The following is a 25,237-nucleotide window of genomic DNA, read 5'->3' on the forward strand; positions in this document are numbered from 1 at the left end:
ATACCCAATTATTGATGCTGGTGAAGATTCTCATTCATCCAGGTCATGGTCATTCCAAAAAAAGTTAAAAACAAAGCAACTGGATTTGTTTTCCGTAGTTGATAACGTTTCGCTTCCTCTCCAGGAAGCTTTCTCAATTCAAAAAGTCTGGAGTAATGTGGAGTAACAAGCTTTATACAATTGGCAAACAAAGGCCTTGTAATGGCTTAGATAACATGCAAATTCAACCGAAACAGGACCACCCCTTAGTAATGGGCGGTCGTTAAAGCCATTAAGACAGCAGATTGGACCGAAACTGGTCCACTCCTCTGTAACGAGGAGTCGTCAGATTATTGATATTTTTCAGTCTGGAAAGAGTCACAAAGCCATTTCTAATGCTTTGGGACTCAGGAGCCACAATGACAGCCATTATCCACTAACACCACACATGAGCAAACCTGTTATATGTATGTTTTGTGGGGGAGGGGGATTATCACCATGTGGTGTAACTCCAAGAGTGCCTAAAAGACTCATCCAGGAGGTTATAAAAGAACTCATTGCAAAAAATCTACTGGAGTTTCTCAAGGATTAAATTAGCAAAAACAATCCTGTAGCCAAAGTTCAGGCTCCATTTGTACAGCTTCACAGCTCTGTGCTTCAGGGTGTCATGGTTTCTAGGTGGCAGAAGTCACACTCAAGTCAGGACGGAACCAGCTAGGGATGCCTTTGGTTTCTTATTAGCACCGGCTGGACTGCAGGTGTAGTGCAGTTTTCTTCACAACTTCTCCATACAACATGAGTTGATAATTTGTGAAACCACCTTTCACCAAAATACCAGCTGCTAGATATTTTTTTTTATTCTGACACATCAATGCTTTAATCAGAACCTTTCTGCTCTTGCTGTATGTTTAGAGTTGTTGTTGTCCTGTCGGAAGGTGGACCTCTGTCCCAGTCTAAAATCTTTTGAAGCCACTAACAGGCTTTCTTTCCAGCATTACCCTCTGTTTAACTCTCTTCAACTCTGACCTGTTTCTCTGTTTGTGCTGAAGAAAAGCATCCCACAGTATGATGCTGCCACCACCATGTTTCATTCATATTTGCCAATGTTAGTTTTCCATCCCATGTAGCTTTTTGCATGTAAGAGAAAAACTAGATTTTTTGGATTTGTCTGACCAAAACATATTCTTCCACATTTCTGTTGTCTCAGTTGTGTTTGGTCTGCTTTTGTTTGTTTGTTTTGTTTCATACATCATTGGTCAGAAAATAAGGTTTATCTTTGTGAGGGCTACTACAGTAGCCCTCACAACTTTTTAAGGCAGTGTAGTGTCGATTGTCTTTTAGGCCATGAGAAAATATCTAGCAGACGATTTAGATTGACTGGAGGGGATGAATCTTTACTATTCAGGCCATGGAAGACTGACAGAGTTTTGATATTAAATAATAATCTAACCCATTTCATTTTGCTCCCTCATAAATTAGCCACACAGTCTTTCCCTACATGTGAATTCCCCAAGAACCTAAAATAAATAGTTTTACAAAAAGTGTTTGATCCCTCAATGTATGTGTGAATTATTAATAAACTTTAAAAAAAAATGTTTGCCTGGCATGTAATGCTTGTGGATTGAGATTAGCAAACCAAAATGCTGCAGGATCTGCTTTTGGACTGCAGCTCATTCTACAGTTTGCACTTGAAGCAGAAATAACCTCAACTATTATAAACGGATGATGTAATGTGCTGTGAACTGGAGCAAAGAAACTGGTTTCATGGGGTCTCTGAAGATTTGAAATCACCAGCTGTGTGGTTTGGTTGATGTTCTGTAAAAAGGCAAGTCTTTGTGCTTTATGTGAGGACTCAAACCTGAGACCTTAAGGTGGTGTGATCCTGAGCATATTTCTTCTAATGATCCAACAAGTAACTAAATATACCTGCAGACAGTGTAAGAGCATGAATCTAAAAAAATAAGTAGGTCCTTTGGACAGTTTCTTTTTGCTGAAACTTTTCACTTTCAGAAACAAGCCCAAAAAATTGCAACCTGCGACTCACAAATTTTACAAGTTACTTTAGATAAAAAAGAAGCTCAAAGTCGCTTATGGTAAGCAGTCTTGGCAACAGCACAGCAGGGTTGACTTCAGCATGCTAGGCTAGGATATCAACTCCAAACCAATGCTGGTATAAATTCTCAACCATCCAGGGCATGACAAATCCAAAAGAGGTTAAAACATTTTTTAAACTGTTAGGTAGGGTCTTTTCTGTATATCTAGATTCACATGGAGATTAGACCCCTGCTACAATAGGCCATTGTTAGTACCATTGTTAACCTGGCTCACTGAGAAATGCTCAGATGCAGGAATGTGTGAAGTGTTCTGAAATTCACTGACCATTAGGCTTAAAGCTGCACTGTATGTTTTTGAAAGCTAAAATATGACACATTCTCCTCTCTTTGGGGATGATTGTTCTCATTTGGCGTAAATAGTTTCCTTCACCCCACTCTTAAACCTAGGTGCGGGTGCACAGCTGAGTCTGGTCCTGAGGAGCTGGCTCCCCTGTGTCAGGCTGTGTGTCGGTGAAGAGGTTGTTTAGTCTAATATAGAGCTCTGAAAATTCCTTCCACTGACCTGCATACACCAGGCCACTCAGTTTGTGTTTGGGATATAGTCCTCAGGATGAATCAACCTTTGTTTGAGAGTTCGGGTAGGTCTGAAATGGAGAAAATCCTTATACGTTTCTTAGCTGTTCCTGTTCCTGCAACTTGGGGATGGGGTTGACTTCTATATAGCCCCTTTTCCACAGGCTCCACTTGGCCTGGCTCTACTCATCTCCGCCCGCTATACGAACATTACAGTCGATTACAGTGTTTTTACACTAGGCTGGCTTTTTTCGTCCCTCCTCAGAAGGTAATATGTCCGGGGTTGAGTAGGGCCGAGATGTGACGTGAACAGACTGCTGTTCACTGATTTCGCCAAGGACGAGGAGAAACAAGATTTTGGCTGAGGAAGTGTGGTGAAAGGACTGAAGGGTAACTACATTAATTTTTAGGAGCACCATGAACAGACTGGGCCAAACCAAAGTACATTACTATATACAAACCATAAACCACCCTTGAATGTAAAAAAAAAAGAAAAGAAAAGAAAAAAGACACTTCAGTTTTCTATACACAGACGGGCACACTATTTAATAACCTAAATCAAATTTGGTGAGGCTTTTTCTCATTTTATACAAACTGTCAGCCATCAGGTTTTGTCTCTAAAGAGTGCAGATAGCAGCAGGATCTAACCCAAAGAACACAGTGCAAATATCCAATATCCAACCTATAAAAATAATTTCACAGCGATCAAAAGTCCGCAGTTTTGCATTTGAAAGTCCTTATCGTCGTTCTCGCCATGGCTGAGGCAAAAACTTTCTCATAAAGCCCTAAGTTTTAACTCAAACTATGAAGCAGACTGGATGCCCTTGCTACCTTGGTAAAAGCTCAATCTGGAAATGGGCGACGTTCAGTGAAAACGTTCAGTAAAGTCCAATCCAATATTATTTAATTCAAAAATAGTCATCAGGGCTCAAATCAGAGGGTCCTTCTGGTCTTTTTTTAAACCCAACAAACTAGGTCAAGATTTTTGGTTAAAATTACTCAACTTTTGATCTGACACCATAAACCCAACATTTCAGTTAAATTTATCACCCAACAGTTTTATAATATATGAACATAAACTGTCACCTTTCCCTCTAGCATCAACACGTGTACTGTCCTCTGTTTAAATCTCAATATTGAGATGAAAGAATATGTTCCTTAAAAAGGAAGTCTATTTTTTCTCCATTACTGAGGAAGGGTTAAACAAAACACTGGTTATAATCAGCGATTTGCTGTTCCTTCTTTCTTCAATCAGTTTGGCTTGCATAAGGACAGTGATGCATGTGAACCTCTGACCCTACAGTATGTCGTCTTAAATCCCTCGTAGTCAGTAGGATGGCTCTCTGTGCTCCATGATCCGAGTTGGAGCGGTACAATGCTGCCTCTGGCTTCCTTTGGAGAGGGGTTGAAGGGGTGTGGTGTTGAACTGGAGCACAGCTCTGAGCACTAGGCAGAAATACCATGTCTAAGTAGGACATGTCGAGAAATGGGGCTGCTGGTGGTTTGGCCACAGAACTTTGTGAGCAGATAACTAGAAGTGACTTTAGATGACAGTGGCATACTGCTGATTATTACCTTATGTCTGGTATACCTGCGACAGACAGGAATTAGTCATAGAACTGGGTCATTAGCTGTTAATGTACTGATTTTGTTTCTGCGAGTCATGAAGTTGGAAAAGTGGTACCCATTTCAGACATGCAAGTGACCTTTTTATGTAAAGCAATGTCTATTTAATCTAGTTCATCTGGGCATCAGGTCTTATTGAAAAAGAAACGACCTGGAAAGATTTTAGAGAACATTTTAAAGGGGAAACGCTAAAAGTAGACAGTTCTCTGGGGTTTTCTTGTCTTCGCCGTATGAACACTCAGGAGCATAGCACCAAATAAAGGGTTTTGTGTATAATCTTGATAGCAAATCTAGACGTTTGTACATGAGTACTGTTGTGCTTTGAACATCATATAAATTCAATGCATCGTGTTTCAGCTGCCCTCTGTGCAGCTTTCCCCTTATGCTGGCTGTTGTCTAAGCACTGTGTAAAGAGCAGGTCACACGACAAAGACTAGCAAAAAAGCAACCACAGCCAATACTCCTTCTTTTTGAATGGCTCACTGATGGTGCAGGTGATAAAATCCTATCTGAACTCTGAACTCTGAGGCAATGCATAGGATTGGACTCCCCTGATTATTGTATTTTAATATAAAGCGTATTTCTGATAAAACAAATATTAGTAAAAAAATAGCTGCTAAGTATGTTGCCCTTTTTGTATTTGTGCTAACACACTTGTTGCAACTACATATGGGATATGCAAGGAAAAAGAGCTTTGATTTCTCACGGACTGTATTTTCTTTTTAATGCAGGAAACCAATGAAATTGTGGCTATTAAGAAATTCAAGGACAGTGAAGGTAAGAGACTTCTCGTTTCCTGTGTAGAGAATTTCTGAGTGAACACTTTTCATTGTTATTGTGAAATAGCCCATTTGTTTCATTTGGCTTGTATCATATATGTATCTGCCACATGGAAGATCTGCTTTACAATGGATTTGTTTCCTCTCTGTCTCACCTTGATGCAGAAAATGAGGAGGTTAAAGAAACAACGCTACGGGAGCTTAAGATGCTCCGTACCCTCAAGCAGGAGAATATCGTTGAGCTCAAAGAGGCATTCCGCAGAAGAGGGAAGCTATATCTTGTTTTTGAGTATGTGGAGAAGGTAGGCTCCAAATAGGACATGGCCTTTATGTGTATAGGTCCTTTGGATCTTTCCTGATGTGCTTTTGATGTCTTTGTTCTCTTTTAGAATATGCTTGAGCTCCTTGAGGAGTTACCCACCGGTGTCCCGACCGACAAAGTGCGCAGCTACATCTTCCAGTTAATCAAAGCTATCCACTGGTGCCATAAGCATGACATTGTTCACAGAGGTAATTGCTACATTCACCTTGTGTTTTAAACTTCTTCTGATCGTAATAGAAACCCATGATAGAAGCCCAGAGGGTGACCCTGCTAACGAGGCAGTGAAAAGGCCCTCCAGGCTGAAAGATGCTCATGAAGCACCCAGAGAATAGACCACAATCTGGAAAATTGGAGAAATAAACTGTACATTTTACAGCATTTCGTATTTTCTTCAGTGAAGTATAATTTGAAGAGGTTAGCTGATGGATTATAGCGATGTCTTATACTGTTCACAAACGAAGCTTTTGGTGAATCGCTGGCAGCGGCTCAGGAAACCAGATGGCCCGTGTGAGCCTTTGGCACAGTAGCAACAGAGCAGGCATCCAAAGGCCTGTAGTCTACCCCGCCGCAATCTGTGCATTTTTACTTGCAGAGCTTTTTCACTGCTGCTTTTTGCCTATTAAAATAAACACGCCTAGGTTCTTTTGAATGAGATGAATCTGTGGTGGTAGAAGTTGATGCCTGCCTGGAGTTCATGTGAATCCTGGTCAGCTTACCCTGGTCAGCTTACCCCCAGCCTGTGTTCTTTCTCTTCAGATATAAAGCCAGAAAATCTCCTCATCAGTTCTGATGACGTCCTCAAGCTCTGTGACTTTGGTGAGACCCTCTGTTGAACGCTCATGTTGATACAGCTGCAGGAAAGGTTGCCAAACAGAGCCGTGATGTAAAAAGGAGTATTTTCAACACAAACTATATTTGGCTCATATCAGTACTTGAGGAGTTCAGGCAAGCTTCATCTGGTTATCTAAAGCTCTGCATGCCACTCGCTCTGCTGCTTCTCACACTGCTCCGGTGCTTTCTTCTCTCATCTCAATTAACGAAACATGTTGGGAAACAAGAACCTAATCAGGCTTTGATTAAGTCTTGTGGTACTACAACAAGCAAGGGGGGGGGGGGTAAAATATGGCAAAGCTGACATGACGCAGGCAATCTGGAGTGAGAGACTGAAGGCCTGCTGTTTGCTCTGTGTCAGCCAAAGGCATTGAGAGAGCAGACATAGGGCTAACAGTCTCCGCTGTGAAGGTTCATGTTTGGGTGCGTCTTCTCATGCCGTGCCATTTTCATTGTGTGTGGTTTTGATTGTGGGAGAGACCAGCACACTGTTGCCAGTTCTTCAGTAAAGAAAATAGCTTTTCATTGTCCCGAAAGTAGCTGGATGACATCATTATCGAACCTGCATGATTGGCCGTCTGCGGGTAATTGTAATGGACGCTGTAGGAGAGACAGAACAAGCACCCTCAATATGTTTAGAGGGGTAAAGGAAGTTGTCTTCTGTTTAGTGTTGGGTTTTTATAATGTCACAATTCCTACCACCCTGTTTTACTCAGGCTTTGGACCAGCAACTGTGTCAGAGTAACTTTTGTTTCTTTTTTGTTTGGTTTTCTGGTTTTTGTTTTTATCCTTTTATTTTTTTACCATTTCTAGAAAATGGAATGGGCCAGCTCAATCCTTTTTCTGTTAAATTCAGATAACATTTATTTGACTATTTGGGAGCACTCATAGGCCTTGATTAGAGGACTGAAGTTTCATCCCTAGATGACCATGGGTGAAGTGTGGAAAAAAAGCATGATATGACTTACTTCCATCCACCCATCCATCCATCCATCCATCCATCCATTTTCTAACACATCTATCCCTGTTGAGGTCGCGAGGGGTGCTGGTGTCTATCTCCAGCTGTCAATGTGCGAGAGGCGGGGTACACCCTGGAGAGGTCGCCAGTCTATTGCAGCATGATATGACTTGATGTTTCATAAAATGTGCTTAATTTCTTCACGCTTGAATAAATAAACGTTTTCCTTTATAGTCCCTCAGAGGGGAGATTTAACCTGTCCCCTGTCTCAGCGTTTAACCCATCCATTAGAGAGCAGTGTGCTACCGACACTGAGTGGCGCAATCTGTGGTCAAGGGTCTTGCTCAGGGACACAGAGTGACAGGCTGCATCTGTAATATTCTAGTTGTAGCTCCTGTTCCTTGACCATTCATGGGGTCAACAGTAAGAACTCTATCGTGGGGAGGAATGAAGCTTCGGACTGATGTGCCGATTTCAAACTGCCTTTAACTCATATACTACATTACACGTCGTAAATGCACATGGATAATGCTAGTCAAAGGAGCTACAAAGTGTGTGCTCTTTTCTCTCCAGACATTTTTGTCAATTTCTGTGAGGTGTGCTGTGTTTACACGTCATGTCATGCAAAGGATTGTGGGATTCCTTATAGCTCATTATGCCTCACGATGTAAGGGACATCACGAGGTTCCTATGCTAAAGGAGCTATGATAGGAAGCTTACAGGTTCCTTTTCCTTCCTACCTCATTGACGGCACTGTTCGGACGGCACGTATCATGGCGAACGCTTACGCACTTCCAAGGTCTTATTCACTTAGCCGATTAAAGGTGTTTCAAAGAATTTGAAAGAATATTTACCTGAAAAGGGGATATTTCATTTTTATGATACATTTATTTTTAAAATTTAAATAAGATTCTGCTGCTTTTAATGCCCGTCGGTGTCCCAAACATTTCTTATGGCACATTCACTGAAATTACATTCACAGTATGTTGTAAACCCTGTAGTAGATTTCAGAACATTTCAGAACAGTGAAACAAATGTCTGGGATTTCTAAGTGTCTTTCAAACGTTAGATTTGGTATTGTATCTTGCAAGTTGCTTAAAGAGAAAAGCCGCCATTAAACTCTGCTGCAGTGTACGTGACACAGGATCAAAAGAGAACCTGCACACATATTAATGATGCAAGTTAATTCTAAAACAAAAACCACACACACAGGTTTCTATGCAGGTAAGCTGCTGCTTTTCTGTTGTTTGTTCAAAGTAAAAATGAGGAGAGAAAGCCTGTTAATTGGTGAGCTTTAGTATTTGTGCTTCAGTAATTATACAGAATTTTGTTCTTACATGCAGAGCAGTTAAAATCTCTTCTCCTACGGTGCCATTCACCCCTATTCATACCCTTTGAAAGTTTCAACTTTTTGTCATGTTAAACCCCCAATCTGTAATTTTCTTTATTGGATTTTATGTAAGAGACCACCTCAAAAGTAGTGCATACTTGTGAGATGGAAGGAAATTTATACAATCTCAATATAGTTCACTAATAAAATACATAGGTTTGCCATGCATTCATATTCTGGGAAAATAATTTGTAGAACCATGCTTTCCTGCAATTACAGCTATAAGTGGTTGTTGTTCTGGCTTAACCTGCTTTGCAGACCTAGAGACTGAAATGTTTGGCCATTCCTCTCCGCAACATAGTTCAGCCTCAGTTGTGTTGGATGGAGACTGTCTGTGAAGATCAGTTTTCAGGTTTTGCCACAGATTCTCAAGTGGATGTGGGACTGGACTTTAACAGGACCACTCCAGCTTAACTTACTGAAAAAAAGGCATCCCCACAGCATGAAGCTACCTCCACCATGTTATACTGTGGAGATTGTGTGTTCAGTATTAGCTTTCCTTACACATATCATTTTGTATTTTAACCAAAATATTGAATTTAGGCCTCACCTGACCAGAATGCCTTCCTCTACATCAGGGGTGTCCAAACCTTTCATCACGTGGGCCAAAATCGTAAAGTCAAAAGTACTCAAAGGCAAAAAAATATATAACCAAAACAAAAACTGAAATTACCCAAAAAATATAGTGATGTTTTTTACCTGCTCCAAAAAGCCTAAGGATGCAACATTTTAATTAAACAAATGATAACAGATGTTGGTAAAATGGGATGTGTAAATCATTGCAGATCCAAAACCTAAAAAGGGTTTTGCATATTACTCACATTAAAAGATGGTTCTCCAGCTTTCAAATTCTTATAGACTTAATTGAAAAACATTTAGTCTAATCTCAGCAATAAGATCAGGATTGGGGTCTAGTCGATTTTAATAAATTAAGTAACGACAGGTTTTGGTGCATCAAAGTGGGCATTCGAGTAAAATTCATAGAATAGATGTGGTCTGTATTTACCCTGAAGTTAAAGAGAATGTTAATAATGTGGTTATTCAAAGATGAACACTTTGTGTTGCACCTAAAATTTTCCATTGTAAGAAGATTTTAACTCGTTTGAAATAATTTTGCCCTAGTTTAAAATAAAACGATGTGCTGGTGGGCCAAATCATTCTTGAATTGCAGCTGCACAAAATCAATCCAGGGGCCGCAAACGGCCCCTGGGCCCCACTTTGGACACCCTTGCTCTACATGTTTGCCGTTTTGATTCCACTTCACAGTTATCCACCACTTTGTGTTGGTCTAACGCATAAAACCTAAATAAAATTATTTAAAGTTTATGATTATAATATTACAAATAACCCTTAACGTCTTATCTCGTAACTGTGCTTAAGCATTATGATTTGACATTTGCACACAATGTGCATCATATTTTAACAATGATAATAATAATACATTTCTGACTTTTACAGTGCTGTCCCAATTTGGCCAATCATATCTGCAATATCTGAGCACATGTTAATTTAGGCATTTCTTCATCTCTCACTTCCTCGCTTATTAGCATCGAGGGAGAACCTGATCTTGTACCCTTTGTTGAGACTTATCTGTGTGTAGAGCATATCTCAATCTCCCAATATGACATCGCTCACTGCGTCTTCACTTTGCAGGTTTTGCACGTAATCTCTCCGAGGGGACTGACGCCAATTACACCGAGTATGTGGCTACTAGATGGTACCGCTCTCCAGAGCTCCTGCTTGGGTACACCCGCCGTCTCATTAACTTTGCTCAGCAATCTAGTCGCTGCCCTGACGTCGCGTGTGATTAGCCATTGTTATGCCCTGCCTTCATTACCAACCCCTTAAATCCATGTTGGCAGGGCTCCGTACGGGAAGGCGGTGGACATGTGGTCGGTGGGCTGCATCTTAGGAGAGCTGAGCGACGGGCAGCCCCTGTTCCCAGGAGAGAGCGAGATCGACCAGCTCTTCACCATCCAGAAAGTGCTGGGGCCCCTGCCTCCGGAGCAGATGAAGCTCTTCTATAACAACCCCCGCTTCCACGGGCTGAGGGTAATACCACACGCTTTCCTCTGACCCTAAACCTGCAGAGCCTACCTGTCAGGTTGCTGCTTTTATTTTGACATTCTCAACTACACTGTCTCCCTCCATCTTCTTTTTGCTTGCTCCTCTCTTCTGTTTTCCTTCCCTGCGATCTCTCTACGCTCTCTTCCTTTTTTCTTTTTTTTTTTTCCTGGCTTAGTTTTCTGTGCCGTGACTGATTGGATCACAATGACTCATCGTGCATCATGTATCCTGTATGCACTGTGAAGGAAGACTGTGATAAGTCTTATGTGGCAGGATGGTGGTTCATCAAACCTCTGTCGTTCCTTCTCTTCCCCTCTCTGCCTGCAACTGAGGAGGCTTTTGTTTTTTTTTTTTAAATCAGTTTTCAAGCTCCTCCTCTAAAAAAGTATTGTTTTTCCTAAAATATACCTGTGAAAATAAAGCCATTTCTAACTTTAAGCACATGGATGCAGAATATTTTTGCCACGTTTGTCTTGAGTTTTATTTCAGTTTCAGCTTGTAAATGCATAAGTTGCCTCTCTGCTTCTCTCCGGTGAGACAGGCATGTGTTTGACATTGAGAGCCAGCATCTATTTGTACTTGCTGAATGAAAAATCACAGGATTTGTCTGCTTGTCCGTCGTTTAAATGTGCGCCCACACGTTCAGTCTTTAAGCCTAACTCATCAGTGGACATTTGCTCTTAAGCCCCCCCCTTCCCGCAGTCCAATTATCTTAACAACAGGATGAGATTAAGAGCGTGCAAAAAGGGAATTGTTTGTGATTTAAAGATTGTGTTCGTAAAAATGATAAAAAAAAATAAAAAAAATAAAATAAAAACAGCCATATGGGATATTTGAAGGACGCTCTGTCACGCTGACCATCTACAGCGTCCCTAACATGCAGAAACGTGTGATTTGAAAAGAACAGCTTCTGGATGTGAGACGCACTCACAGTTGTGACGTCTTCAGTGATGGTGTTTGAGGACGTTACAAAGGCAGTTCAATTTCAATTCAGTTTTATTTAAATTTTAATAAAGCAGGATTCACCTGCCTCTAAAATGTACACAGGGAAGACCTACACAGAGTGTGGCTGTCTGGGAATAATTCAAATGCTGATACAAAATCAGAGCAACCAGCAGGTAAACAACGCCCTGCTCAAGTGTTCACCTTAAACTTCATCTTTAACTTTTCCACATTTTGTCTCGTTTGAAACACAAATTTCAGGGATTTTAATTCAGCAGCCAAGAGAACTATAGTAGAGAGTTACAGTGCATGGGAAAAGGATGCATACTTCACATTTTGTCACATTACAATCAGAAATATTATTGGGATTTCAAGTTAGACCAACGCAAAGTAGTGCATGGTTGTGAAGTGGAAGGAACACAATACATGGTTTTACCAGCTGATTCATTTCAGATACATATCTGAGAGGCGATGCATGCAATTGTAATTGAATTGAATAGAATTTAGTTTTATTTATATAGCGCCAATTCATGAAACATGTAATCTCAAGGCACTTTCCAAAGTCAATTATACAGATTGGGTCTGATTATACAAATTGGTCAAGAAATGTCCTATCCAAGGGAACCCAGTTGATTGTATCAAAGTCTTGACAAGCAGCATTAACTCCTCCTGAAGAAGCGTAGAGCTACGGTGGACAGACGTCTGCATTGTCCATGGCTTTGCAGCAACCCCTCATACTGAGCAAGTATGAAGCGACAGTGGAGAGGAAAACTCCCCTTTAACGGGAAGAAAAAACCTCTAGCAGAACCAGAACCAGGCTTAGTATGAACGATCATCTGCCTCGACTGACTGGGGGTTACAGAAGACAGAGCAGAGACACAACAAGAGAGACAAAAAAGCACAGAAGCACAAATTGATCCAGTAATCTGTTCTCTATTAGATGGTAATAGCGGGTGATCTGTCTTCTCTGGATGATGTCACAGCTAACAGAACAGCAGACCAGGTGTACCTACTATGAAGAAAAAAAAGTTAAAAGCTGAAATGACGACAAGCAATGCAAAACTGGAGAACAGTAGAACTCAGTAGAGTGAGAAAAATAGGCCCTGATGTCCTCCAGCAGCCTAAGCCTATAGCAGCATAACTATAGAGTTAGCTCAGGGTAACATGAGCCACTCTGACTATAAGCTTTGTCAAAAAGGAAAGTTTTAAGCCTAGTCTTAAAAGTAGACAGGGTGTCTGCCTCACGGACCAAAACTGGGAGTTGGTTCCACAGGAGAGGAGCCTGATAGCTAAAGGATCTGCCTCCCATTCTACTTTTAGAGACTCTAGGAACCACCAGCAGACCTGCAGTCTGAGAGCAAAGTGCTCTGTTAGGAACATACGGGGTAATCAGAGCTCTGATATATGATGGAGCTTGATTATTAAGGGCTTTATATGTTAGAAGAAGAATTTTAAATTCTATTCTTGATTTAACAGGAAGCCAATAATGGGAAGCTAAAATTGGAGAAATATGATCCCTCTTGTTGATTTTCATCAGAACTCCTTTCACTCTGATACCCCTAAAGAAATGCTGGTGCAATCGATGGAGTCCAGAAGGCACCTAGGCCAACAGACCAAGCGAGAAAAGGGTTTCTCAGAAGCAACAGAGGCACATGGTGACATTGGAGGAGCTGCTGAAATGCACAGCTCAGGTGTGGAGAAGTTTTTTATCAGCAAGAACAGGGAAGCTGGTCAGAGATGATGGATGGAGCTGAATGCGGGCCAGTCCCTGAATAAAACCTGCAAGAGATTGGAGACTGAGGCAGAAGTTCACCTTCTAGCAGGTCCCTAAACTTTCAAATAGAGCTACAGTAGGATGGTCTAGGTCTAAGCATATTCGAGTATTAGAATGACCCTTTCAAAGTCCAGACCTAAATCCATCCTGAAAACAGATGTTTAGAGAACATCTACATCAAACCTGACAGACATTGAACTGTTTAGCCAAGAACAAGCAAAATATTTCGGCCCTTAGATGTGTGAATCTGGTAGAAACATACCCGAAAAGACTTGCATCTGTCATGCCAGAGAAAGCACGGGGACTAAAAACGCAACATATATCCCTTCTGTTCCACTTTATAATAATGTTTCTACCGACCTATCATGTGTAATCTCTATAATAATTATTGAGATTTGTGTTGATGTCCTGACACAATTTGAAAACCTGCAAGGGGCACGGATCCTGTCTTCAGGCATCTGCTGAGTAGCACCATAAGTGACAAAATAACTTGACAATTACTGGTAACCAAAACAGCCCATATAAACATGAAGGTCTAGTACAGATTTATTTTTTATTTTTTTATTCTTTTGCCAGATTAATCTTAAATATGTAGTGAAACAACTTTGCCTCCTAAATATTTGTTCATTAACTGAGAAACTATTTAGTTATATTTTCTATAACGATTCAGATCAGTCTCCCTGAATGGAATATATTATTTCTCGTTAATTTGAGAAGTCTTTCTAAAATTTATTTGGAATCAACAGTGAAGGAGTAAAATTACATGCTAATTATTAATTACATCTAAATTACATACTTCATACAAGGGAACGGGAGGAATATATTATGGAAACAGAAATATTCTCAGAATCACATTAACTCGTCAATTGTAAATGAAATGGTTATCTTGGATTTAGTCAATTATATAATCAATTATTTTCTTATTCATCACACTAATACATTCCAATGCTTAAAAAAATAGTAAAGAAGATAGACAAACAAACATGGAAGCTAGCTACTTTAAGGGGTGTTATGAGGGAATTGAGAATAGGTGTTCAGATCATCATGGGCTGATTAAAGATTTCACTTTAACCAAAGTTTCTATCATATTGCTCTCTCCTTCTGGAAGGTGAACCCAAAGTCCTCGAGCATTTTTAATACCTGGTTTAAATTTGGGGGGGAAGTTTGGAAAGGATGGAAGAGGATTCAAACAGAGGAAGGCTTTGGACATGTCTCCAGGTCCTCATATACCAGGAAACACTCTTGGACAGAACGGGTTCAGGAAAACCTCCAGTTGGGCGCTGTTTACTTTCACGGAACCAGCTTAGGTTCTTCTCTGATCTCCTTCAGCTCCCGGCTCTCTCTGATTGTCCAATCTTTCCAAACCGCTTCTTTACGTTGTCAGAGGACAGGGTTCCATAAATAACGCCCGCTGGACCCAGTTTACTCCTTCAAGGTCTCGCACGCATGCATTAAGATTAGCACAGAATGGTGCTGCCTTTAGTTTGCAGGGGTTTAAGCTAGCAGGAAAAGCTCATAACTTTAAAGAGCATGATTTGACACATAGTGACAAACATCTAAATTACATCTAAATAACAGCTTCATAGTCAGTGAATTTGGACGATATCAGTCTATGGAATAAAGGATTTGTTCAGCTCCAACGTCACAATGAAGGCCTTCTCCTTTGTCTTAGTCAGAGTGGGCTATCTGGGTAGGTTTGTGTTTTCAGGGTCAGTGTTTGTGTCTATTAACACAACAAATATAAAATTTTTATGCTGCATAAGCCTACACTTTCGTAAATGTCCAGAAATTAGAGAAATGTAACTTTGTTTGTAAACTGGTCCATCTTATGTCTGTCATTGGTCCGTGGTGGTGTTTTGTTTGTCAATTACCGATTAGGTTGGGTGTCTTTAAAGAAAATATTGGGACTAGTCAGTGGTTACAAATAACATTCTTAAAATCTGATTTTCTGCTAATATCTTAGTTTCCTGCTGTAAACCACCCTCAAACTCTGGAGCGAAGGTACCTGGGGATCATCGGCGGAGGCCTGCTCGATGTGCTGAAGGTAAGAATCAAAGGGCTGGCAAAGATCAATTCTGCCCATGCTGAGCTGTCAGGTTTATTTTTAGCTTCTTGTGTTCACCTCTTTGCCAGTTTCAGTCCATTCCTCCATGCAAAAAATATCACCAAGCATAAGATAAAAAAAAAAAAAAAAACACATCCAAAACGTCATTAATACGGCTTCTAATGAGCAGATCTTTTAGCTGGCGTTTACGTCGTGACTGCGCGATGCCTCCTCACCGCTCCGGCACCTCTCAGCTCATATCCCGGTTCTAGCCCCGCTGTTATTGCTGCGTCTGCACTGTAAACAGGAGCTCCATGTCAAGAATGTGGGCTGTGCTTTTTCACTTGCGCTTTTTTTCCTCCCCAGCAGATAATGACTCACGGCTAACACGATGTCACCGACTTTTACAGAGGACACACATCTCACCCTCATTAAAAAACAGCCTTTGGAGAGGCGATCAAACACTTAATTGACAAACCATCTACTTCACTGCTTCCTTGCAGCCTAAGCTGTACGGCTCGCGAAGAGTTGTGCTCTCTGGTCGGACTTTGGAAGAAGTGAGAAAAGCAGCCGCCACAGCCAGTTTTAGTTATGTAAAAACCAGGCCGAGGTCAGAAACCGTCCACGCGTTGCTGGTCTTGTTTTGAGGAAGCGATACAGGATCCAGTTTTTATTAAAGGCTGCGGAGATCGGTTGTTAAACATAATAGTTGAAATTTAAAAAAAGAAAATGTACGAATCACATAAATCACGTTTTACGTCAACGTTTGTCCTGTTCGGTGACGGTAAGACACAGTTAGACGCAGCGGCAGCAGCCTGACTTTCGCGATAATGAAGATGACTCATAAGAGCCTGACTGGATGTTGCAGCTTTGTTTGTGAGGTCTTGATGTGCAGGTTGTTTGAAGGACTCACCGGCTCCCTCTGTGCGTTCAGAACCTGCTCCTGCTCAACCCGACAGAGCGCTTCCTCACAGAGCAGTGCCTGAACCATCACGCCTTCCAGACCCTGCGGCTGGTGGAGCGGCCCGGCCCGCCCACGCCCACGCCCGTACGCTCGGCCAAGAGAAAGCCTCACCACGGAGACAACACCACCCCCAGCAGGTCAGCAGGGAGCGCTATAGTTGGTTCAGACGTGTCCTCGCCTCCCTAGTGTTCAGTTACATTAATTAATGTCATTGCAGCTAGAAGGCGTTGTGATCAGCTAACAACAGCTTTATCTGCAACAGCGTTGCAGAGGTCACGCTGCGTTTTGGCTGACTGTCGTCAAGAATTTTAGCTCTAGAAAGGGCTCTTCAACCCTGGTCCTACATGTTTTAGATGCATCTGCTCCACCACACCTGAATCAAAGGATTGCATGACCTCCTCAGCAGCCATCAAGAGCTGCGGAGGCCTGGTAATCACCCATTAATGTAAGTCCGGCGTGTGGAGGCACGGCAGCACCTAAAACATGGAGGCCTGGGGGTCCTGAGGACCAGGGTTGAAGACCCCTGGTTTAGTTTTTTACAACACATCTATGGGCCAAACTGAAATGTTTTTACCGTGTAGAAAATGTATTACTGGGTCTTGCAAAACTATTCCCACCACTTGAACTTTTTCACATTTTGTCGCATCATAATAAATAAATCAAAGCCTAAACAGTAAATTGAGTCTTCCTGTGTAATTTCCTATGAGAATCCCGGTTTTGTGACGGCGTCAGAGGTTTGTGAGATTTCTAAAACCATTTTGTCAACTCTGGCATGCATTTATAATCAGACCTGCCTTATCAATACTTTGTAGAACTACCTTTGCATTCACAGCTGCCATTCATTTGGCTTATGTCTCTGCCGGTTTCACACATCTAGAGATTGAGAATGTATCTAAAAAGATCAGTCAGATTGGATGGCAAGCCTTTTTTTGAGCAGCAATTTTCAAGTCTTGCCAAATATTATCTGTTCCGGACTTTTACTGGACCTGCTCCTACGCATGGACATGCTGGACTTCTTCTTGCTTCCTGCCACTCTTCCATAAAGGCTGGGTTCTTTGACTACACAGCTAATAGTTGTCCTGTCAACATATTCTCCCTCCTTAGCTTTGGATCTCTGCAGCTCCTCCAGAGTTATCATAGATTTTTTTTAGTACTTGGCTGCTTAATGCTCCCCCTTCCCAGTCTGTCAGTTCAGGTGGACAGTCATGTGTTTGGTAGATTTTTTATTTCTCACCGAACAGTGCTTGGTGAGATGTTCAAAGCTTGAGATGTTTTACAACCTAATCCAGCTTCCCTACACCTTTCTCCCCGGCCTGTCTGCTTTGTTCCTCGGCCTTCATGATGTTGCTTGTTTACTCATGTTCTCTAACAAATCTCTGAGGTCTTCACAGAACAGCTTGATTCACACTGAGATTAAATTATACACAGGGAGGCTCTCATGACAAATTGTGGGACTTTTGAAGGTAATTGATTGGATTGGATTTTATTTAGAGGTGTGGCACGAATGGATTCGGACTTTTCACAATATTAACTTTTTTCTTTTGGGATTGCAAAACCAAGGAAGCAAATCTTACAACCTGTGTTCAACTTGTTCCTTCAGACGGGACGTTTAGATGCTTACGTTGCCCTTTCTCTGCGTTTCCATCCAGGAGCCATGGGGGGAAGAGCTCAGGAAGCCACCGATCCAGCAGCAGAGAGTGCTCAAGCTTACCCCGACAGGAAGATGTCCTCCCGGGCAACGACGGCTTCCTCAACGGCACGATGTCTGCGGCCATCACCCTCAGCCCAACTCTGCATCCGAAGAACTACCAGCCGCAGATCTTTAACCACTCCACCGCCTACAGCATGGACCTGGCCGGTAGCAACCTGCCTCATCTGCTCAGCCCCAGTGAAGCCAAGAGCAAAGGCGAATTTGAGATGAGCTTGGGGGCCAAGGTACTGGACGGACCCGGAGCCAAGTACCTCAAATCCAACTTCCGCTCTCAGCAGAACCGCCACTCCTTTGTGGAGGGGAAGACCAACACGCTGCAGTCGGGGGAAAAACACAGTCGACACGCCTACATGGAGTCCCACGGCTCCACGCCCTCCGCCAAGTTCGGCTACCTGAACTTGTCCAAGAGTTACGGCACGCTCAGCGACGCCAAGTCGGTGGGAAACCTAAACGATGTGCATCTCTACGCGGATGAGCCAACGTCGCGCTACTTTCCTTCCAGCTGCCTCGACCTGACGGCGCCGAGCAGCCCGGCGTCCCGCAGGGTGGAGAGGCTGGGCCCTGGCACGGCGGGCCGAGGAGGGATGCGCTCAGAGAGGGAGAGCAACACTCTGGACTCCTCGTACAGGCGCTCCTCCACCCGGCACAAGGCCTCCGAGGAGGCCAAGTCACCAGATTCCCTGGGTCCAGGAGACGGCAGCATGGACAGGAGCCACGCTCACTCTCTCTCCGCTCCGCACGACCCTCTGTCTTACGGTCAGGGATACACCAGTCCTTTCTCCTCCCAGCAGCGGCCTCATCGCCACTCCATGTACGTGCGCAGGGACCACCAGAGGACGCACGGTGGAGACGAGGGCCTGCTGGTCGGCCAGGGAATCCCCACCAGAGCCAGCAGCCTCCAGCTCCTGTCTCCTCAGCTTCAGCACCGCACTCTGCCGCGCCACTCCGGGAGCTCCTCCAGGGAAGATGATATGAGCCGGGTCAGTGATCAGCCCACACCAAACCTCTCTCACACTAAGGAAAGCCTACGCCCACAGAATCTTGTCATATCAGATGCCCACACCAGATTGCGTTGGATAACTCTACCCCAGGATTTATTCCTGCGGCATCTTAAAATATCTCGGTCCTTAGAGGTGAAGCTGGATCTGGTGACCCACTTAATTGGGCAGACATAAATAGATCTAAAAACATCGCATGTTGGCTTTCTTCTTAGGATTAGCCATGCTATCTGTGCATTTCTGTACACAGATAGCATAAACGGCTTGCGCTTGTGTGTATTTGTACGTTTGTGCTGTGATGCTGAGCGCTCTTCATGCTTCATCATGTTTCCATCGACAGAGCGAGCAGGCACCCACCGAAGTCACCCACAGCAGACCCCCAATAAGGGACTCGACAAGGGACAACACTGCATCCTTTCACACACAGCGGCAAAAAAGCGAGGTCCGACATTCGGCTTGCACCCACCATTCCCCACCCACATCCAGCCTTCCAAGAGAGCGGATGTGGGTGGATGCTGCTGTCATGAACTGCTCTCTGTCTCTCGCTCTCCATCTCTCTCTCTCTCTCTCTCTCTCCATCTCTCTCTCTCTGCATCAGATGCCTCTTTCTATTCTCTGCGTGCTTTGCTTCCATCTAATGTGACTCCTTATGATTGCACAGTCAAGTTTTTTTCACTGCAGCTGTTTTTTTATTACCAGTGACTGTAAGTAAAAACTCCCCCCCCCCCCCCCCCACACACACACACACACTTTTCCACTCTTTCGGGTAACTCGAGGCACCATTTCTGATGAGAAGCATGCTCAGCGTTACGAGCATAAGGCGTTATGTGATTAGTCTCTCTGGTGTCACTCAGGTCGGCCTATATCATGACCAGCAAGCAGAAGACGGAGGCTCCTCCAAGGAGAACCGCAACATCTACAGCGAATCCATGCCGAGGAGGGTGGGCAGCTTTTACAGAGGTGTGTTTAGACAGGCTGTGGATTTCCACCGCTGCACCATGGAGGCCGAAACGGCAGTTTAGATCAGGATACTCAGGACCACTTTGGGAAATTTATGCAATTTAATACATTTTCATCTCTTGCCTGACCTCTTTTTTGTTATTAGGATTTGTGTTATAAGACAGAACAAAATTAATATACATATACAAAGTGTTTTTTTCACATTTGTTTGCGTTATAGCCACAGACGTGTGTAATTATGTATGCAGTATTGTATTATTATCAAACCTTTACTCATAAGTTCTCATTTACAAGAGGGACCTGTTAGCACATTTTTAAAAACTTGTACAGAACACCACAAGACTTCCTAAAATATACTGTGACAAAAATTCAAATTTAAGATCAAGAGCAAGAACGTTCTGACACTGATGCAAGATTTTGTTTAACAAGTGATAAAATCACTCAGAGAAACTTGATGCGACAGTTTCAGTTCCTGATGAAGATGTTTCCAGATTGAAGGTGTAGAGAAAGAGAAGGCATTTTTTACTAACTCTCTATGGACCGAGGGAACACAGAGAGTTATGACATGCTGGGCTTGTAGACTGTAACCGCTGTGTTCAGGTGATAAGTAAAATACAGAGGTAATAAACCAGGAATGGATTTATAGATGCAATGGTACCAATGAAATACTGCTCAGAGACAGTTATGAGCAGCTAAGCAAAGAAAACAAAGTGTTGCATGCAGTTATGAATCTTAGAGCTCTATGATAAGCTGAATCTAACAAATGGAGAGAATTGTGTGATGAATTCATGCATAAAATGTCACAATACTCCAAAAGAGGCAACAAAGGCGGTGCCAGCAAGACGTTTCCTGGCATTTAAAGAAAAATATGACTGGTTCCTGAAAAAGAAGCCAGTTTTAGCCTCAACGTTTTCAAAAGATTATCAATGGGAGCTTTAAAACTTCATCAATTATCATACCAACATATTTGTAAAAGGACACAGGCTCAATAGAGGAACCCTCTGAAGACACAAATTGAAGATGAAATAGAAGGCATTGTCGTTTTGCTGGAAAACAACATCACCTTGGTTTTATTTGCTTTCAGTACCGGTCTGAGCCGTTTTAGTTGTGACTGGATGATATCAAATGCCGACTAGCTTCTCAAAAGCAAGAGCAACAACTGTCAACGGTCAGAAGCCTGTGTGTGTTGACCTGCATCATTTATATGAATAGTAACGATGAAGGTCCCAACACTGACCCTTGAGGTGCACCATTAATAATGTACAAAAGGCCTGAAGAGGATCCATTGACATAAACACGCTGTTTGTTTTCAGTTTGACAGCTAATTATTAACCCAACCCAGAGCAGGTCAGGCAAGCCAATGTCACATAGTTGCTGATACAAAATACCACGATCGACAGTGTTTAAGGCAAATAATTCTGCAGTTGGTCATTCAGCAATTTGTGTAAAACCTTTGCTAAAAATGAAAGTTTTGAGGTTGCTCTACAGTTATTCTGAACTGAAGGGTTTCCACTTTTTAAAGGAGGTATAGAACAACACAGCAGTGCATAAAGCAAGCAGAAGAGGGATACATCCTTTTCAAAGCTATTTCACTGCACCCGTCTAAAAAGTGAAGGGTACTTCTCCATGACCCTTTGCTTCAATACCTCCCGTTCAAATCTAGCTTAATCACTTACCTTCAGACGTCTCCTAAATAGGCTTTGTGAGCAATAAACATCAATAATGAAAATTAAGCATTTAAAGAAACATTTTCGATTTCTCATAGTCTTTCACATAGTAAAATAGTTACTGATGGCAAAAATGAGCAGCTGGTCATTGGTATTTATTGCCATAGTTTGTTAACGTGTTGAAAATTAGCTATTACAACGAAAGTCACATAACTTGGAAGTTAGCGAAATTACATTTAAAAAAAATATGTGGGTCTAATTAATGAATACACGTTTCTCAAAGGACCTTTGTCTAAATTGTTGTGGTAAAAAATACTGTTAAAAAGCAACAGTATCCTCTGTACTAATCAGATCGCTTGCCTCAGATTTGACTGATAATGAGTCAGCTAGCCTCTTTTTTCCCCCTAAGGATTTTATTAAAAATATAAATGGCATTTCACACTGACCAGGACACTTTGGAGTTATTCCCCCCTACAAACTCCAAGTTAGGAAACAACTTTTAGATTTCCTTCCTTTTTTTTTCTTACCAGTCTACCTTTTCTTTGCTTGTACTGTTATAACGCATATGCTAGCAACACTGAACGACAATGTTTCTGATTGGTGGGACGTATCGCCGGGTGATTGATTCACAGTTTGCATCGATACAGAAATAAACATTATTGACAGATCAGGGGGAGCTTAAGAACCTTTTCTGATTTGAGATTTATTCGTTATTTAGACATAGATTTAAACAAATGCATTAAATATGGAACAAAGTAGATTTCTAAGCCATTTAGTTCAAAACTGCATCTTTTAGGTTAGAACACAGGACAAACGTTCATTCTAAAGGTGAAATAGCTCAGTGAAAATATTGATAGCTGTTATTATTTTTAACTGCAGTAGATAACTCTCTTGGCGTTTTCATCCAGCGAGATTAGCAGCATCTGGAGGCTGAAAGGGGCAAGAGGCCAAAGTGAATTTCTAGCATCGTAAAACAACTGCACCAATGTACATAAATCTTTATTACCTCCATTGAATAGTTTGTTTTATTATTATCTGTTTTTTCTGCTACCTGTTGTTTGCCAAACAGTGCCATCTCCCCGGCCAGACAACTCTTTCCACGACAGCAGGGGCCAGGGCCGGGACTCTGGCATGTCTGGGGACGGCAGCAATCTGACAAATCACTCCAAGCGTCAACCTGCGTTTGACCCCTGGTAACTGCATGTTGTGTGGCTAGAACCTATAATATTGTCTTTATTTTTTGCCTAACCTTGATAGTTTGACAGCAACGCAAATTCATTTACTATTTCCCTTGTAAGAACACTGCTGTCACGTCCAGCTGTATCCTCTCCAAATGACATGGCAGGTTTAGCACAAGTTGTCGGATCATTTTTTTTTTTTATTTCAAAACGTCTCAGCTGGGACTTTATCCTCTGTGCTCTTTGTTTTATTTTCAGGACTGGCCCAGATACTGTGGTCCTGAATGCATCTGAGCCATCCAAAGAAAAGGAGAAGCAGGGCTTTTTTAGAGCAATAAAAAAGAAAAAGAAGAAAACTCAAATGGTAAGTAACCTCCAGATCAAATAAAAAAAGCATTTTTTTTATGTGGCAATAAAAGCTTGCTTATTAGTTGTTTGTCCACATTCTGGACCTCCTCCCCTGCTTTCCAAAGGTTTGTTTGCTCCTGTAGCATTTTCCCAAAAATACAAGATATAGGTTTTCTATGCATGATGGTTACATGTGGGCTACACAGTTGGTAGCACTGTTGACTTGCAGCAAGAAGGTCCTGGGTTTAAATCCTGGCCTGGGGTCTTTCTGCGTGGGGTTTGCATGTTCTGTGCACCCGATTCTCTCTGGCTACTGCAGCCGCCTCCCACACTCCAAAAGCATGACTGTTTCCCCTAAATGGCCTTTAGGTCTGAGTATAAGCATCCAGGGTTTTAGATGTCCCTCTTCCAATCATTTCTGGAGATTAGCTGCAGTGACCCTGCACATCTAAGCGGGTATAGACAATGGATGGATGGATGTTTTGGAGTGCCCCTATAGCACGGATAAAAGTCCCTGATGGAAGGTTTCCTGCCATCAAGAAAAGTATTTTCCTAATTTTCCTACTGTTTCGTTTCACTTAGTTGAAACTAAACTTAGTTTACTTTTATCATGATGTCGGGGAACTGTTTACTCAGTAATCTATGACTTCCTGTTTCCCTTGGCTAAAGACGTGACCTGACACAAAGGCCATTTTTCCTTATCCACTCTTCAAGATAGGAAAATCAAGAGAACGTATGACGTAAATGTGTTGAACTTCAAAAGTCAGGAATCAGCTACAACAAATGTACCCATATCCAACCAGGTTTATGTTGCTGCCACGCACAGTGAGGATGTTCTGAAGGAGGTTAAAAACAGTCTCCTAAGCTTGCTGTCAGGGGGACTGCAGCAAAAAGGGTGATTTTGGGGCAACCAAGTTTCCATAAGAACCATTAGACTCAATCGTCATAAGGTATTGTAGGTGTTCTACCATCACAAACATAAACATGTGGACTTTGTTAAACACTACTGGGACTTTAACTGGAACTGATTGCTTTGGGCAGAATAAACTAAAATCAAGGTTTTCAACAATAAACACGCCATACTTTGATGTCAATCACAATGTCGTCTTTGGCCTGAAACAAAGAATGAAACATTTCGCTTCCACTATGTAGCATGGTGGGGACTCTGTGATGCTGTGCAGCTCTTTCTACCCCAAAAGCCCTGGGAAAATTTTTAGACCCAATTCATACTTCCTAGTCCGTTTAACTGTTCAATTAAGCACAAAGCCAGTGTAAAAGTAAATTTGTCATTTGAACCCACCCAGTAGGGTCCGCCAGGGGTCTGTGTGGTCATTTTAGGGAGAATAATTATAGTCGTAGTCAGAGAGTGGCACAAGACACACAGCACATAAAGAAGATGACAGGTCAGATCATGGGTAGAAAGTATAAAAACAATAACAAAGTTTTGTTTTTTAAGAAATACAGTAAGAAGAGATTGGCTTATAATGCGTTGTAGAGAATGTATTGCTCAAGGAGAACAAGGGTAAAAAAACTGTATATAATAATCTGGTGAAAAATTATTTTATTCTGTCTTTTCTTATCATCCTGTGAGTAAACGGTGTACTGCATAAAGCAGTGCATCATGGCAGTCTAAGAGAGTGTAGTAAAAGCTGTCAGCTTAGCTAAAAGTAGCAGAAATGGGACCAGTCCTTGTCTTCACTAACCTGACGAGCCAGATGAATTTCGTTCCGCCTAGCTTCACTCACATCCATCTGGGACATCTCCAATAGAGGGATTTCTTCAACCAATTTTATTGTCCAGCCAATCAGGACGCAGGGCTGGAGTTTCATAGATGTGACGTAATGGAGAAGCGACCGTAACGTGAGACAGACAGCAATGGCGGCTCTCGTCGAGGAAGCAAGCGTTAACATTGATGCTGCTATTTCTTCCGTGTTGTCCAATCTACCTAATATTGTTTCATTAAAAGAACATCAGAGAACGCCTCTGAAGGCTTTTGTTGGTGGAAACCATGTTTTCGCCCTTCTCCCGACCGGATTTGGCAAGTTTTGTTTTTTCCTCCGTCGCTCTCATCAG

The 25,237-nt window shown here is 42.2% G+C and overlaps 1 protein-coding gene across 5 annotated transcripts in view; it reads left to right on the forward strand.

Moving 5' to 3' along the window:
- Window positions 1-25,237, forward strand: part of LOC105925384 (cyclin-dependent kinase-like 5) — an 81,657-nt gene that overhangs the window by 51,933 nt on the left and 4,487 nt on the right. For 4 of the 5 annotated variants that reach the window (XM_036141513.1, XM_036141512.1, XM_036141514.1 and 1 more), the window contains exons 4-16: window positions 4,964-5,009; window positions 5,177-5,313; window positions 5,401-5,521; window positions 6,090-6,149; window positions 10,166-10,256; window positions 10,375-10,564; window positions 15,259-15,339; window positions 16,274-16,440; window positions 17,953-18,994; window positions 19,353-19,454; window positions 19,867-19,972; window positions 22,693-22,831; window positions 23,075-23,180. In XM_036141513.1, coding sequence (XP_035997406.1) covers window positions 4,964-5,009; window positions 5,177-5,313; window positions 5,401-5,521; window positions 6,090-6,149; window positions 10,166-10,256; window positions 10,375-10,564; window positions 15,259-15,339; window positions 16,274-16,440; window positions 17,953-18,994; window positions 19,353-19,454; window positions 19,867-19,972; window positions 22,693-22,831; window positions 23,075-23,180 — 2,388 coding nt within the window. The remainder of the gene's footprint in view (window positions 1-4,963; window positions 5,010-5,176; window positions 5,314-5,400; window positions 5,522-6,089; window positions 6,150-10,165; window positions 10,257-10,374; window positions 10,565-15,258; window positions 15,340-16,273; window positions 16,441-17,952; window positions 18,995-19,352; window positions 19,455-19,866; window positions 19,973-22,692; window positions 22,832-23,074; window positions 23,181-25,237) is intronic. The other variant, XM_012861193.3, reaches the window with a different exon arrangement.

The sequence above is a fragment of the Fundulus heteroclitus genome, chromosome 9 (genome assembly GCF_011125445.2).
Source record: "Fundulus heteroclitus isolate FHET01 chromosome 9, MU-UCD_Fhet_4.1, whole genome shotgun sequence".
In the NCBI taxonomy this organism is placed as follows: Eukaryota; Metazoa; Chordata; class Actinopteri; order Cyprinodontiformes; family Fundulidae; genus Fundulus; species Fundulus heteroclitus.